At 48.2% G+C, this 14,882-nt stretch overlaps 2 protein-coding genes across 2 annotated transcripts; one reads left to right on the top strand and one right to left on the bottom strand.

Moving 5' to 3' along the window:
- Positions 1-502: 502 nt before the first annotated feature.
- Positions 503-4,819, top strand: NEFM (neurofilament medium chain). The gene is made up of 3 exons (XM_065745047.1): positions 503-1,567; positions 1,745-1,869; positions 3,003-4,819. The coding sequence occupies exons 1-3, from the start codon at positions 503-505 to the stop codon at positions 4,384-4,386; spliced, it is 2,574 nt and encodes an 857-aa protein (XP_065601119.1). The 3' UTR covers positions 4,387-4,819.
- A 4,200-nt stretch (positions 4,820-9,019) lies between these two features.
- NEFL (neurofilament light chain) lies at positions 9,020-13,645 on the bottom strand. The gene is made up of 4 exons (XM_065745152.1): positions 12,593-13,645; positions 11,613-11,737; positions 10,588-10,910; positions 9,020-9,573 (listed from the first exon to the last, which is right to left on the bottom strand). Exons 1-4 carry the CDS (start codon positions 13,643-13,645, stop codon positions 9,401-9,403), a joined length of 1,674 nt encoding a protein of 557 aa, XP_065601224.1. The 3' UTR covers positions 9,020-9,400.
- Between the last annotated feature and the right edge of the window lie 1,237 nt (positions 13,646-14,882).

Here is a 14,882-nt window from a genome sequence, read left to right as displayed (position 1 = left end):
AAGGGAAGGAAAGGGAAGGAAAGGGGAAAAAAGAGAAAAGAGAGGAAACGGGAAAGAAAGTGAAGAACTAAAGGAAGGAGAGGAAAGAAGGGAGCCGAGGCAAGAGTGAGAGAACACGGAGAGAGGAAGACATAAGGGGATGAGGAGAGGATAATGCGGATAGGGAAAGGAGAAAGAGGATGGGGAATTGGGAAACAATGGGAAGGGGGGGAGGGGAGAAGAAGGAAAAGAGTGTAGAGGAAAGAGGGTGCAGAGGGAAGGGGGGAGCCGGGCTCGGGGAGCCGGGAGCAGGGAGCGGGGGCCGGGAAGGGATGGGATGAAGGAGGAGCGGAAGGGAGGGCGGAGCTGAAGGGCGGAGCTGAGGTAGGGCCGGGGGTGGGCACCTCCTCTCACACGTGTGTGGGGCCGCCCCGGAGCCGCCCGGCGGGGCTATAAAAGGGGCGGCGGCGGCCAGAGCAGCGCTGCGCTCCCGCCCGCCATCCCCCGAGTGCCCCCCCCCGCCATGAGCTACACCATGGAGCCCTTGGGCAACCCCTCGTACCGCAGGGTGATGACCGAGACTCGCGCTACGTACAGCCGGGCCAGCGCGTCCCCGTCCAGCGGCTTCCGCTCGCAGTCGTGGTCGCGGGGCTCCGGCAGCACCGTGTCCTCGTCCTACAAACGCTCCAACCTCGGGGCTCCGCGGACCGCCTACGGCTCCACCGTGCTGAGCTCCGCCGAGAGCCTCGACGTGAGCCAGTCGTCGCTGCTGAACGGGGCGGCCGAGCTGAAGCTGAGCCGCTCCAACGAGAAAGAGCAGCTGCAGGGGCTGAACGACCGTTTCGCGGGGTACATCGAGAAAGTGCATTACCTGGAGCAGCAGAACAAGGAGATCGAGGCGGAGCTGGCTGCGCTGCGGCAGAAGCACGCCGGGAGGGCTCAACTCGGGGACGCCTACGAGCAGGAGCTGCGGGAGCTGCGCGGGGCACTGGAGCAGGTGAGCCACGAGAAGGCGCAGATCCAGCTGGACTCGGAGCACATCGAGGAGGACATCCAGAGGCTGCGGGAACGCTTCGAGGATGAGGCGAGGCTGCGCGACGAGACGGAGGCCACCATCCGAGCCCTGCGCAAGGAGATGGAGGAGGCCTCGCTGATGCGGGCGGAGCTGGACAAGAAGGTGCAGTCGCTGCAGGACGAGGTGGCCTTCCTGCGGGGCAACCACGAGGAGGAGGTGGCCGAGCTGCTGGCCCAGCTGCAGGCGTCCCACGCCACGGTGGAGAGGAAGGACTACCTGAAGACAGACCTGACCACGGCGCTGAAGGAGATCCGCGCTCAGCTGGAGTGCCAGTCCGACCACAACATGCATCAGGCCGAGGAGTGGTTCAAGTGCCGCTATGCCAAGCTGACGGAGGCTGCTGAGCAGAACAAGGAGGCCATCCGCTCCGCCAAGGAGGAGATCGCCGAGTACCGACGGCAGCTGCAGTCCAAGAGCATCGAGCTGGAGTCGGTGCGCGGCACCAAGGAATCGCTGGAGCGGCAGCTGAGCGACATCGAGGAGCGTCACAACAACGACCTCACCACCTACCAGGTCCTGGGGGCTGCGGGATGCGGGCGGGGGGAGAGCCGGGGGGTGCGGTCCGATCCCGCTGCTGCCGCCCAGTGGGTGGGAAGGACTTTGGGAAAGTCGCGCTGCAACTTTTTTTCTTTCCCCGTTCCCTGTTTCTGTATGTGTTTGTCACTGTGGTTTGTTCCGTCTCGGCTGCAGGACACGATCCATCAGCTGGAAAATGAGCTTAGAGGGACGAAGTGGGAGATGGCGCGTCATTTGAGGGAGTACCAGGATCTCCTCAATGTCAAGATGGCCCTGGATATCGAAATTGCTGCATACAGGTACAGTGGGATCATTGTGGGCATGTCTGGAATATTAATAGCACTGCAGAGGCTGCTTTGAGATGCTTTACTGCCAGCGAGAAGTGTCTGTATGCATTGAACACAAGCCAAATTAGAGCTTGACTGAAGTACTGCAGCCCTCTCAGAATGCACAGACTCAAAAGTGTCTGCAGCAAGGGAGAGCCCATCCTCTCTGGCAGTGCAGACCTCCCCGGGTGCACAGTGCACCCCGGTGCTGCCTCCTGCCCCTGTTTGCAGTAGAAGAGTTTATTTTTAATTCCTGTTTACTCTGCATATGCCATACAAGCGGTGCTTGTCACTTGTGTTCCCTTTTCTCACTTGAGAGAAACACTGTGCTTTGCTTGATCATGGTTTAAGCAGGCAGTGCTAATCTGCTTGTCACAAACACTTTTGCTTTTCTTGCTCAACTTTCCTTTGTCACGCACTCTGATCTCCAGCAGGAAAGCTGTGTGCTGTTGCCATCACCTGGCAGGTTTTTGGTCTCTTTGCATCACTTTGAGAACCCTCATCAGAACTGCTGATTTTTCTGGGTCAGAGGCTTAAGATGAAAAACATGCATTTGAATATAAAAACAGTCAAAACAGAAAGCTGCTTTCAGATCCCTGTCAATTTGAGGCTGTTGAGGCAAACACAGACATTTTAGGCTCTGGAGCTCTGTGCTGCCTTATATCATCTGTATGGCTTTGCAGCCTCCTGCTTTGAGCCATACAGGGAGGTGGGTGATCAGAATGAGCTAGGGTGTGTGCTTGGTTGATGCTGGAAATCTCAGTGACAGTGTTCCATGTGGGTCCATTCCATTCTCACTTCACCTGAGCTGTGATGCGTCCTATGGAGTTGATCACTTTGTTTGATGCCAAGGATGAATTTCAACTGCTCAGCTGAAGGTGATATGCTTGCTACATGGAAAGCAAGCCAAAAGGTGCTTGCTCAATAAGAATTCACCAAAAGAGCTGATTGAGGGAAAGCGGAGCTCAGGCTGTGAGCAGTGGATGGTGCTGGTCAGCTCTAGCATATTCTACATGCTCTAACCTCATCCTGCTGACAGAGGGAAATAGTGTCCCCTAGGTTGGGTTTCTATGCTCACTTTTTTTTCTTCCTCCTGATTCCTTTAGGAAGCTGCTAGAGGGCGAGGAGACAAGATTCAGTGCCTTCTCTGGAAGCATCACTGGACCCATATTCACACACAGACAACCATCCGTCACAATAGCATCCACTAAAATACAGAAAACCAAAATCGAGCCACCAAAGCTGAAGGTCCAGCACAAATTTGTAGAAGAAATCATTGAAGAGACAAAAGTAGAGGATGAGAAGTCTGAAATGGAAGATGCCCTTGCAGCTATTGCAGAAGAAATGTCTGCAAAGGCTCAGCAGGAAGAACAGGAGGAGGAAAAGGCAGAAGAAGAAGCTGTAGAGGAAGAAACTGTTTCTGAGAAGGCTGCAGAACAGGCAGCTGAGGAAGAAGAGAAGGAGGAAGAAGAAGCAGAGGAGGAAGAAGCCGCAAAATCAGATGCAGCAGAAGAAGGAGGCTCTGAAAAGGAAGAAATAGAGGAAAAGGAAGAAGGGGAGGAAGCTGAGGAAGAAGAAGCTGAAGCCAAGGGCAAAGCTGAAGAGGCAGGTGCAAAGGTAGAAAAAGTGAAAACCCCTCCTGCGAAGTCACCCCCTAAATCCCCCCCTAAATCCCCTGTAACAGAGCAAGCCAAGGCTGCCCAGAAAGGAGCAGCAGAGGTAGGAAAGGATCAGAAAGCAGAGAAAGCTCCTGAGAAGGCAGCCAAGGAGGAAGCAAAGGCAGCATCTCCAGAGAAGCCAGCGACACCAAAGGTGGCTTCCCCAGAGAAACCAGCAACTCCGGAGAAACCATCAACCCCAGAAAAAGCGGTCACCCCAGAGAAGATCCGCTCCCCAGAGAAACCAACAACCCCAGAAAAAGCAGTGACCCCAGAGAAACCAGCAAGCCCGGAGAAGCCCCGCACCCCAGAGAAGCCAGTGAGCCCTGAAAAGCCAGCAACACCGGAGAAGCCCCGCACTCCTGAAAAGCCAGTGACACCGGAGAAGCCCCGTTCTCCAGAGAAGCCATCCTCCCCTCTCAAAGATGAAAAGGCTGTGGTGGAGGAGAGCGTCACTGTCACAAAGGTAACAAAAGTCACTGCGGAGGTCTCAAAGGAAGCCAGGAAAGAAGACATTGCAGTGAATGGTGAAGTGGAGGAGAAGAAGGATGAGGCCAAGGGGAAGGAGGCTGAGGAGGAAGAGAAGGGCGTTGTCACCAATGGCCTTGATGTGAGCCCCATCGATGAGAAGGGTGAGAAAGTCGTAGTAACCAAAAAAGCAGAGAAAATCACAAGTGAAGGAGGGGACAGTATGACCACGTACATCACGAAGTCGGTGACGGTCACTCAGAAGGTGGAGGAACACGAAGAGAGCTTTGAGGAGAAACTAGTGTCCACTAAGAAGGTGGAGAAAGTTACTTCACATGCTGTAGTAAAAGAGGTTAAAGAGTGAATTAAACTAAATCATAGCTAAATTAAAAAAAAAAATTAAAGAGCTTGGGTCGGTGCAAAAGGTTAAGCCATATGACAGCTGCAAAATGCATGTGAGTGACGGCTTTAAAGCAGAATGGGTTCTCTCATGGAGGCTCCAGACACACAGTATTTTACTTTTTTGTGCAATATAGGGGAGGGGGGGGGAATGCATGCAGGCTCAAGATGTGCTCCCTCCACAGAGCTTGGGGAACTAAATAAAAAATAAAAAAAATACTAATAATAGTGCATGAGATGAAATGTGCAAAGGAACCTTTTGAATTTCCTGAGCTGTTGGAGGGACGTATCTGAGGAATGACTTAAGATGTATTATGCAAAGAAACGACTGAGCCAAAACCAAACAGAAAACAGTACTAGAATATTCATGAGAACCAGAACTCTCCTAGCCTTAATAATAATTTAAAAAGCTACTTATAAGTAATTATGTTTACCTCACTGGTGCGATTAGGGTGGACTTTTGCTCATGGGAGAACCTAGTTGACATGCACAGTACGCAACCTTTTGTTGTCTGATGTAAAACCGTCACAGCAGTTCTTGCTCAATAAAGGTCAATATGAAAACATGTCTTGTGTGGTGCCTCTTTTCCAAGTGGTGTCCTTCCTTTAGGCATTAGGAACTCATCCTGGACAGCGGAGTGGTGTGGGATAAAAAGTTGCTTGAGGTTTCCCTTCTCTTAATTTCTCCTCTTAGAAGTTTCCTGTAATGTGGTTAAGTGGCACAAATAATTGGTCAAGTTGAAGCAATGTATGAGAGCTGTATCCTCTGCTTTGTAAAGAGGAATCAGTTGAGTTCTATGGGTTGGCCTTTAGGTGCTTGGTGGGGTTGCAATCCTGTTGGCTAGTGGAGGAAAGTTCTCCAAGCCATGGGTTGCCATCACTGGTAATGAAGATACACTTGGCTCTGCATTTGTCTCAGTGTTTTAGGAGAGCTTTAAAAGATAGGGAAATTTCCAGATGGTTCCTTGACTTTCCTATGATCACAGTCCACTTGTGGACTACAACTTGTCATAGTATTTTCTATGACATTCATCTGTGGCTCAGAGGGTCTTTGCTTGACTAAGTCATCTTGACCCAGATGTTGTATTCACCAGAAGGTGAGAGATTCTGAATTAGTTTTTGTTTCCTGCCTTAGTTATGTGTCGGTGTCCTACTCATCGCCTCTGTCTTGAATGATCCACAGGTGAAGTCCATTTCTAAACACAAAATTCTGAAAGAGAAATTCCTGGAAAAAGGGGAAGTGACCCATAGATGACACTGCTTTGGGTATCTGAAATATCACTGACACTTTTATTTTTAGATTTGTCTGTTTAAAAATAGCTGCAGAAAGGAAATTATTGTGGAGTCTGAACTGGGGCTCAGATAACACCTGATAAATCTTTTTTTTTTCATTTCCAATGGAAAAGTCTTTAAAACTTGTGGCCTGCGTCTATTGCCACTTGTAGGATGGTGTCATTAAGAGGAAAGCCTGTTAAAGGGTCCTTAAAAATCCCAATATGTGGAAAATAAGGCAGACAAATGGAAAAAGGACAGTCGTGACTCTAAGCTGGAAACATAATCTCTTTTATTCCAGGATTAAAGTTGTATTTATTACATTTTAGAAGAAAAACATTTTTTCTGTCTTACATACCATAAAATGGAAAGAAATGCAAATCTTTTTTGTTATTTATTTTTTGTCAGTCTGGGTTCAGCAAATGAACCATCCTGAAATCTGATGGCTAATAGGGAAAACCTGATCAAAGTCAATGCTTTGCATATGCCTGCCAATCCCCTGCCCAACAATAATGGTAGATCAAGTAAGTTTTAATTGGAAGGCTTACTCGTGTTCTTCACTGAAGAAAACGTACAAAATCCACAGCAGATATAAGTCTTTCAAACAAACATGAATGCCTTTGTGTAGCAAAGCAATGAATGCTTCTCCTGCTGATATCAATAATGGAAATCTGTGCTCAACAGATTGCTGCTTGAGTGATGTTTAATTAAGGCAGAGCTGGCAAATCAGATGGCAGTTTCTCTGTAGCAAGCTTTGTTATGAAAGTTACATGGGTATATGGACATAAAATAACCAATACCTTTAGGAATAAGATGGTAACAAGCTTGATCACACCTGCCAGCAGCACTGCCAGAATCTGCTGAAATGTCACCAAGACTGAAGCCAATGGGCTTCAGAGTACAGAAAGTTGGGCATCTCCAGCATCCAAAGGCGAGTCACCTTGCACCATTAATTACATTTTGACATCAATGGGAGACTCAAGAACAAGGTGGGCTTGCACAGATGCAGGTGGGATCCTGAGCTGGCTTGGTTTCTTTATGTTATGCTTTCCCTTCAGTTCTGGTAGGATATTACAAGGACAGAACCTAAGGACTGTTATCTGTGCTGTTCTCTAACATATAAATTCATTAATTTGGCCAATCTCCCACTGCAAATGTTTCCATCCAGTCCTAGGGGAAATAAGCAACCCGTTAACACATTTCTAAATATTTATAAAACTATAAGATCCAATTAATATTTAATTTTGCCAAGAGGTTTTTGTCTACTGACATCTGCGATCAAACAGTTTCAAAAGATAGCATAATTCCAGGGCAGAGATGCATAAATGTGTTATTTGCCTGTACTGCAACAATTACTTTTTGAGACTGTGAATAGCCACTGAAGGGATTAATTATTTTCAGATAGAGGAGCTCATTAACTAGTACAAAAGGCTCCAGGAGGGGAAAATACAATGAACAGAAGATATTTGTGAAGATGTATGAGTCTGACATAGGGTAGGCCACTCAATTGCTTTGGGAATGGAGGGCTCTAGGATGGGAGCTTTGCACATTATGGGGTTGTTGAGTATCTATGACTGTGGCACTTTGAGCATCCCAGAACTAAAATCCAGGCAGAAACAAAGTGGGGAGTGTTACAAAACACAACCAGGTTGCTTCTGCCAGGATGCTGAGTCAGACGCTGGTTTTCTCCATGCTTCAGGGTCTGTGCTTTTACCATGCACTGAGGGGCTGTTTTTCTCTGCTCAGCACTAAGCTACTCTCAGTTCATCCAGGAAGGCAGCAAATGATAAATTGGCAATGACTAAGTCTACACAAGTTTTCCTTTCTTGCCAAGTAGAAGGGGAGTATGTGTGTGTCAAGAAGAAAAACACTTAGGACCTCCTTGTATTTGCCTTCTCTGCAACAGGAATTCAATCGGACCCAGCCCCAGCCTGCTTGAACAGCAAGGGAATGCTCAAGGACAGCCTTGCTGCTTTACTGCAGCTGCAACTTGGGTTAGTTTCCATCGTGCCTCCCTCTGCCTGCTTCTACTGCATTGCGTCAAAGCGAGCTCCTGGATTTTCTAAGGTAAAACAAGCATTGCCAGCAGGATCTCCATAACCCTGAGAGCACCTTGGCAGGAAAATTCACGTTTCCACCCTCCTTGCACCAGTTTACCTTAGCACAAGGCAGGAGAGTGCTAACAAACCAGCTGGATGGCCACTGCAGACATACCCCTCCACAGCTCATTGCTGTGCTGTGACTCACACATCTCCTGCAAACAGCAGTGAGATCTTCAGCTGTAATACATTAAAAATAACTCAGGATGAGATGCACTGCAGGGAGAGCTGTGTTTGCTGCCGTGCCTCTGAACGTGCTGCTTGAGAGCATCCCTAGCAGCTGAGATTTGGCAATCTGCAAACGTACTGCTTCCCAGGAGGGAGAGAGATGCAAAAAAGAACTGAGTGAAGAAGGGGTTTATCCATAGGAAAAGATGTGAACTTGGAAAAAAGGCAGATATTGCAAAGTCAGGTGGAGCTTGGACAAAGGGAGGGACAGGGCAGTAGCTCTAATACATTCTGATTTTTTTTACAGTGGTTTGGCTTCAACGAGCTCTAATCTGGCACACAACATACTTCTGCTCTGTGGGAGCAGATTCTCTCCTCCTCAAGTACCACACAGCATTTTCTGATAGAGCACTTCCAAGGGCCACCTCTCACACACAGCACTGTACTGCTGAGCTGCAGGCATCACATACCAGCACAAACAGCTCTGCAGAGCTCCACACCAGCCCTGCTGCCAAATTTCTTGTCCATGGTACTTGAAACACTCACTTTCTGGCTCAGGACCCCAAATTTTTATGCAAAAATCCACCCAGCTAAACACGACTGTGGGAAGCATACAATCATACGCCTCTTCTAACCTGGCTTTCTAACTATAAGCAAATTCAGAATGGCTTAACTTGCAGCACTGGTCTAGCAATTGCTTGTGGCACTAAGCCCACTTTTATGCATCACCTTCAGCTAGTTGAAAATATTTAGGTTCAAACTTGACGATTTTCTGAACTGTCAGGCCTTGTTGCTCTTTGAAATGTTCCCTTTTTTGTGCCCAATCACAGGTTTATTACACCTTTCTTTGCTTCGTGGCAAAAACCCTTCAGAGCCCAACCAATTCCTGGCAGAGGAATTAACACACACAGCACTGCTCACATAACAGCACTCCAAGTCTATCAGCTAGGGACAGAACCCCATCCCATTAAGCAGGTATGGAAGATGAGCACTGTATACCACTTTATCAATCTTTAAGTGCATTAATGACACAACACACACAAGGAATCTGTGTAAGCATTTCTGTAACTTTATTGACTAGCTTTATTGCACGTACTTATTGAAGCCTCCATTATTTTACCCACCCAAGGTTTCCATAATTATTTTTTAATGCACATTAGAGATAACTTTCATTCCCATGACTTATTTTTTGCCCCCCTTTTTTAAAATGTAATGATTCTGAATCACCCAAGTAGGACATAACCCCTGAATTCATACGTGTAGACCATGCAGCACTCAGGGAGCAAGCCAGTGGGTGCTCTGCAAGCAGCATACTGATACTCCACATAGAGAGAAACATCATAGATCATTAACTTTAAACCTCAGTGGTCACTGAAATAAATATGTGAGACTGCAATTTTAGCTCAGTCAATCATAGTTTAACTTGATGAGAGCCTGGAATTCAAGCCTTTTTCTTCACTTCAGTTTCTTCCTTCCCTGCTGCTTCTTTCTCTTCCTTCTCCTCCTCCCCAGTTTCCTCAGCAGTTTCTTGAGATTCCTCTCCATCTTCAGCTGCTGTTTCTTCCCCTTCTTCTTCCTCACCTTCTTTGCCTTCTTCTGATTCTTCCTTAGCACCTTTCAAAGGCAAAAAAAATTCCACATCTCCTGCACTGCTTCAAACCAGTTCCCAACCCCAATTCCACAGAAGCCAGCATACCTGCACACTTCATCCCCACGCATTCAGATGGCAGCCAATCTAAACTTGATGGGACTAGCAGTGGATTTCTGTATGAAAGCAGGGACCTATCTGGGACACGTGAAGGTGACAGACAAACCCACACAAGCAGCTTACCCTAGATTTCAGATTGAGTTAAACACTTTTATATAACTCTTTTGAAAAAGCAGCCCTCAAAATTGTTTATGAACTGAAGGCTTATTGTTTAAGCATTATCTAAATAAGAACAACTTTTGCTACTGCTCTCCAATTAGCTCTTCAGCCATCGTTTCATTGTAATTAACCTTCATGCTAATAAATTTGCTGAGTATTTCAATGGTAACTGATGCATTTCAGATGTGTCTAGTTGAAGCAAGAGCTACACAACATTCACTTTGTATTTTATTTTCTAAAAATGAGCCTGTTAAATAAATATGGTGGCAGCAATTTAGTGGCATGTACTTTGGTTGAAGAAAACAGGAAAACTACCAGGCAACAGGAACTGCTGTCCATTGAATCTAGTGATTACGTCCACTGACATCAGTCAATGTTCCCATTTTTCCAAGTTACTCTGATAATATTTCAGGATTTTCCCCTCTTTTCTTATGAGCTTATCTGTAATAGCTGAACATTTTTTGCTGCCAGATGAATATAGCATTACCTACTTTTAACACAGAAAGAATGGAAACAACCAGCAGTTTCCAAGGGAATACAACCAGCCCTATAATGTCTGGTATTGAACATTTACCTTACCTTCTGTTTTAAATTCATCTGTTCTTGCTCAAATGCTACACGCTTAATCTCTCCATCCTTTGTTTATGAAGGGACAGTGAGAGAATTCTACTCATTAGATCTTATAGAATGTTTGGGTTTTACCCCTATATGAGCAGGATGGATGCATGGAAGAGAAGGCTTTGAAAGCAGCTTATAAGTACCTTCCTCCTCTTCTTCAGCCTCTTCACCTCCTGCTTCTTCCTCCTCACCTTCCTCTTTCTCTTCCTCCTCACCTTCTTCTGCAGGGGCTGCCTTGGCTTCTCCTGCTTTAGCAGCCTCAATTGTTTCCTCTATTTCAATCTGTTCTTCCTGGACATGGCTGGAGTAATATGTGGGGAAGGAACGGGTCGTCATCAAGTAGGAGGTGGACTGGAGCCCGCCATAGGCAGACCTGCCAAAGGTCGGGGCAGTCTGGGTGTAGCCACTGGTGATGCTTCCAACACTAGTGAAACTGAGTCGGGTCTCTTCACCTTCCAGCAGTTTCCTAGCAAGGAAAAAAAACAAGCAGGTGTCTTAGCTATGCTGCAGCAGAGCAGACTCAGCTATGGGCCAATGAGCAGCACAAGCCATGGAGATTGCATACGTAGGAGTGCAAATATAACCTATAATAATGGTATAGCAATAGCATCCTGATCTTCTTGGAAGAATCTCAAAGCTTCAGAGAGATGTATTACTTCAGAATTAGTACTTCTCTTTGGGAGAAATAATGGGGAAGAACACCCTCGGGATTCAATTTCTACAAGTGAAAATACAGATGCATTTTGCTAACCTGTGTTGTGCCAGAACAGTATGGATGTAACAGCTCTATGCCACAGTTAACTGTAAGACAAGGTTTATGGCCACCTCTGTGGCATTCAGAAAATGTATTTCAGCATTTACAATTGCTACTGGTATCTGGGATTAATTTTTTGCTATTTAAAAGCAATTCTTCTGTAAATAATGGTTTAACAAGAACTTGTGAGTTAGAAAGAAATCCCACTGTTAAAAGTAGCTAAGGGAATCCCAGTTCTGAGAAAAAGGCCACCTATATTAACAAGTCTTAACGATATAAAAGCATTTTAGAGTGAAGAGATTGCCAAGCTCCTAAGTACAGAACACACTTTTACATGAAGAGAAGGAGAACTGAGATTACACAGCTGAGTTCCTGATCCATGCTGTGATTTATGGAAACACCCCCCCATCATACCTGTATGCAGCAATCTCAATGTCCAGGGCCATCTTCACATTCAGCAGATCCTGGTATTCCTTCAGGTAACGAGCCATCTCACTCTTTGTTGTCCTCAACTCATTCTCTAATTTGTTGATTGTATCCTGTTGGAAGGAAGAACACAGGCAATGCAAAAATCCTTGTCTAGCAACAATGCTTGCAAGGAATTTCAGCACCCTCTTCACTTTGCTGTGAATAGGAGGTGAACAGCTCCAGTTCTCAACTTGCACAAAGCAGCACTGCTTAATAAAGCCCACCTTGCTGGCACACCTCCACCTCTGTTACATCAATAGCTTCATTCCTTATCATCTAAGGACTAAAATCTCCTATGATTCAAGGACCAAACCATTCATGAGCTGAGCATGCTTCATTTTTTAAACACCTGTGCTTCTCCTTGTGCTTTTTCCAACATTGAGGCTATTTTTAAACAAACTCAATGCAATTCTGTTATTTGAGGACTAGAGCACCCACATGCCACATGTGCACCACTTTGTTTTTAACATCCATTTCCCCCTCATGCTTTTTCCAGCATTAAAAACAACCTTAAGTCCATCTGTAGCTACTCGATTATTGAAGGACCAAAAGCATCCACGAGCTGCATATACTTCACTTTATTTCACTTTATTATTTTCTATAGATATAGATAACATCTACGCCCTCCCTACTGGGATATTTCTAATTAATTCGCAATAGCTCTCTCCTTTAAGGACTAAAGCTGTGCCTGCCTTGCTCCTTTAAGCACTGAAGCTGTGCCTGCCTTGCTCGGCAGCTCTCTTAGATGCGCGTGCTTTGCACGGCAGCTATTTTCAACGCGCGTGCATTTCCCCCTGATGTTTCTTCCGCCGTTCTTTCCAATCTTCAAGCCAACACACAGCAACATCCCTAAGGATGCCGCAAAGCTGCGCTACGCCCCAATTTATCGCCGCTATGTCGCGACAGCCCCCCCCCCATCCTCCCACCTGCAACGCGGAGATGTCGGCGCTCTGCTTCTCCTCCAACTCCTGCAGCTGCTTCTCCAGCGCCTCGTTCATCCCTCGGGTGGCCTCGATCTCCAGCGTTTTGGCCTTGAGCAGGCGGCGGCTCTCGGACACTTCGTCCTTGGCAGCGCGGACGGCGTCGGTGTTTTTCGCAGCGCTTTCGCTGAGGACGGTGAAGCGGCTGCGGAACCACTCCTCGGCGTTCTGCATGTTGCGAGCCGCCAGCTTCTCGTACTGCGCGCGGATGTCGCGCAGCGCGGCCGAGAGGTCGGGTTTGGCCGACACGTCCATCTCCACCGACAGGTGAGCGTACTGGATCTGAGCCTGCAGCTCGGCCAGCTCCTCTTCGTGCACCTTCTTGAGGAAGGCCAGCTCGTCCAGCAGGCTGTCCACGCGTTTTTCCAGCTCCGCCCGCGCCAGCGCTGCTTCGTCCGCTCCTTTGCGCACCTCCAGCAGCCGGGCCTCGGCATCCTCGCGGCTCAGCACCTCCTCTTCGTAGCGAGCCTGCAGCCCTCGCAGGGTCTCCTCCAGGCTCTCCCTCTCGCCCTGCAGCGCCTGCTTCTCGCTCGTCGCCTCCTCGGCGGCCAAGCGCAGCTCGCGGATCTCCTGCTCGTAGAGGGCTCTGAAGCGGGAGGGCTCAGCGTGCTTCTGCCGCAGCACCAGCAGCTCGGCCTCCAGCACTTTGTTCTGCTGCTCCAGCTCGTGCACCCGCTCGATGAAGCAGGCGAAGCGGTCGTTGAGGTCCTGCAGCTGGGCCCTCTCCTGGCTGCGGATGGATTTGAGGTCGTTGCTGATGGCGGCCACCTGGCTCAGGTCGAGGCTGTCCACCGAGTGCAGGAGGGAGCCCGAAGCGCTGGAAGCGGCGTAGCTGCGTCGGACCGACACGGAGGAGACGGGCGCGGAGAGGCTGGAGTACGCCGAGCGCGCAGAGCTGAAACCGCCGCCGCTCCGCATCGAGGAGACGTGCAGCCGCGAGCTGTCAGCGTAACGCCGCTTGTAAGAGGGGAAGAACGGGTCGTAACCGTACGAGCTCATGGCTGCGGGGAGAAGAGCGAGGGCTCTGCGGAGCGACGCTGCCCCAGCGCTGATATTTATGGGCAGGGAGGGAGGGAGGGAGGAGCGGACGTCGGGCGGGGGTGGGGCGGAGCGGAGCACTGCGGGCGTGGCCGTGGGGGGCTGTGTTGTGCCGGGGTGGGTTGCTCGGTCCGGTGGTCCCCGCAGAAAGGGGTGGATCGCCTTTGGGGTTTCTTTCGCCCCGCTCGGAGCCGTGATGCCGTTTTCTGTCCGTCCGCCCTTTCGCGTCGCTCTGATAGAAGCGGGGTTGGAAGCCCCTCCTCGGATCACGGTACCAAATCATCACCGCAACCCCCTCTCTGTGCCTCAGGAACCCCCGAGTGTGTGCATAAATAGCTCTTTTTCTCCTTCCCCTGCCCTTTGTGTTCGTAGCGATCACTTGGCTCCAGCCTTCTCTGTCCTCACCACGTGCCTCGTTCCTAATGACCAGCTAATGGCGTCAATTAAGAAAGTAAACGCAGTGTGTAGTTTGCTGTACCGGCAAAATGCGCTGATACCTGGTTGTCTAGCTCTGTTTCATCCCTTGCAATACTCACAGAGGCAAATCTGCCCGAGACTTGGACCATAGGGGCTGAGTATTTGGCACAATCTACAGCAGAGATCGAAGCTGCACAGCTCCATCGCAGCTATTCCTGGCCCAGGTTATGAGCTGCTGTTAATTAAAACAAAACAGCATTTCTTCAGCAGCAGAGATTGCATCTCAACAGTAAAATAGAGAAACATGGGCCAAATATTTCCACGGATGCTGCAAAAGGTGGTGGTATGTTGTCTCTCTGAGTCAGAAGGGTGAATTTTGGGACAAAGCATTTTCTTTCCAGGTTTTGCTTGAGGAAGGACTAAATGCTGAAGCAGCATTTATTAGAAAGTACTGCAAAAAATGCTTTATTGCTCCCTAAAGAAAGAAGGAAGGCTTAGTGTGAAAATGAATCTGTGCACCTGTCACTAATGCTGCTCAGGTATTTCTTGCATAAAGATATGCTTGCTTAATGTGAGTCATGTAATAAAAGCAAGGTAGGGATGGATTCATCATGTTTCCTTCTGTCTTGTAATGCTCTCAGGGTATTACCTGTTCAGTGTCACTTCCAAAGATTACAACATGCTTCAATATGAGGGGTATTAAGCTGTAAAAGGCAATGGCCCATCGAAGGCAGAAAGCTACAATCTCTTTTCGTTTCAGCTCATGCTGGATGGAATCAAG

The sequence above is a fragment of the Cyrtonyx montezumae genome, unplaced genomic scaffold (genome assembly GCF_038088225.1).
Source record: "Cyrtonyx montezumae isolate F1298 unplaced genomic scaffold, pur_monq_1.0 scaffold_33, whole genome shotgun sequence".
NCBI classification, from domain to species: domain Eukaryota; kingdom Metazoa; phylum Chordata; class Aves; order Galliformes; family Odontophoridae; genus Cyrtonyx; species Cyrtonyx montezumae.
Note: the sequence above shows the minus strand (reverse complement) of the source record. Positions and strands in the feature narration are given on the sequence as shown.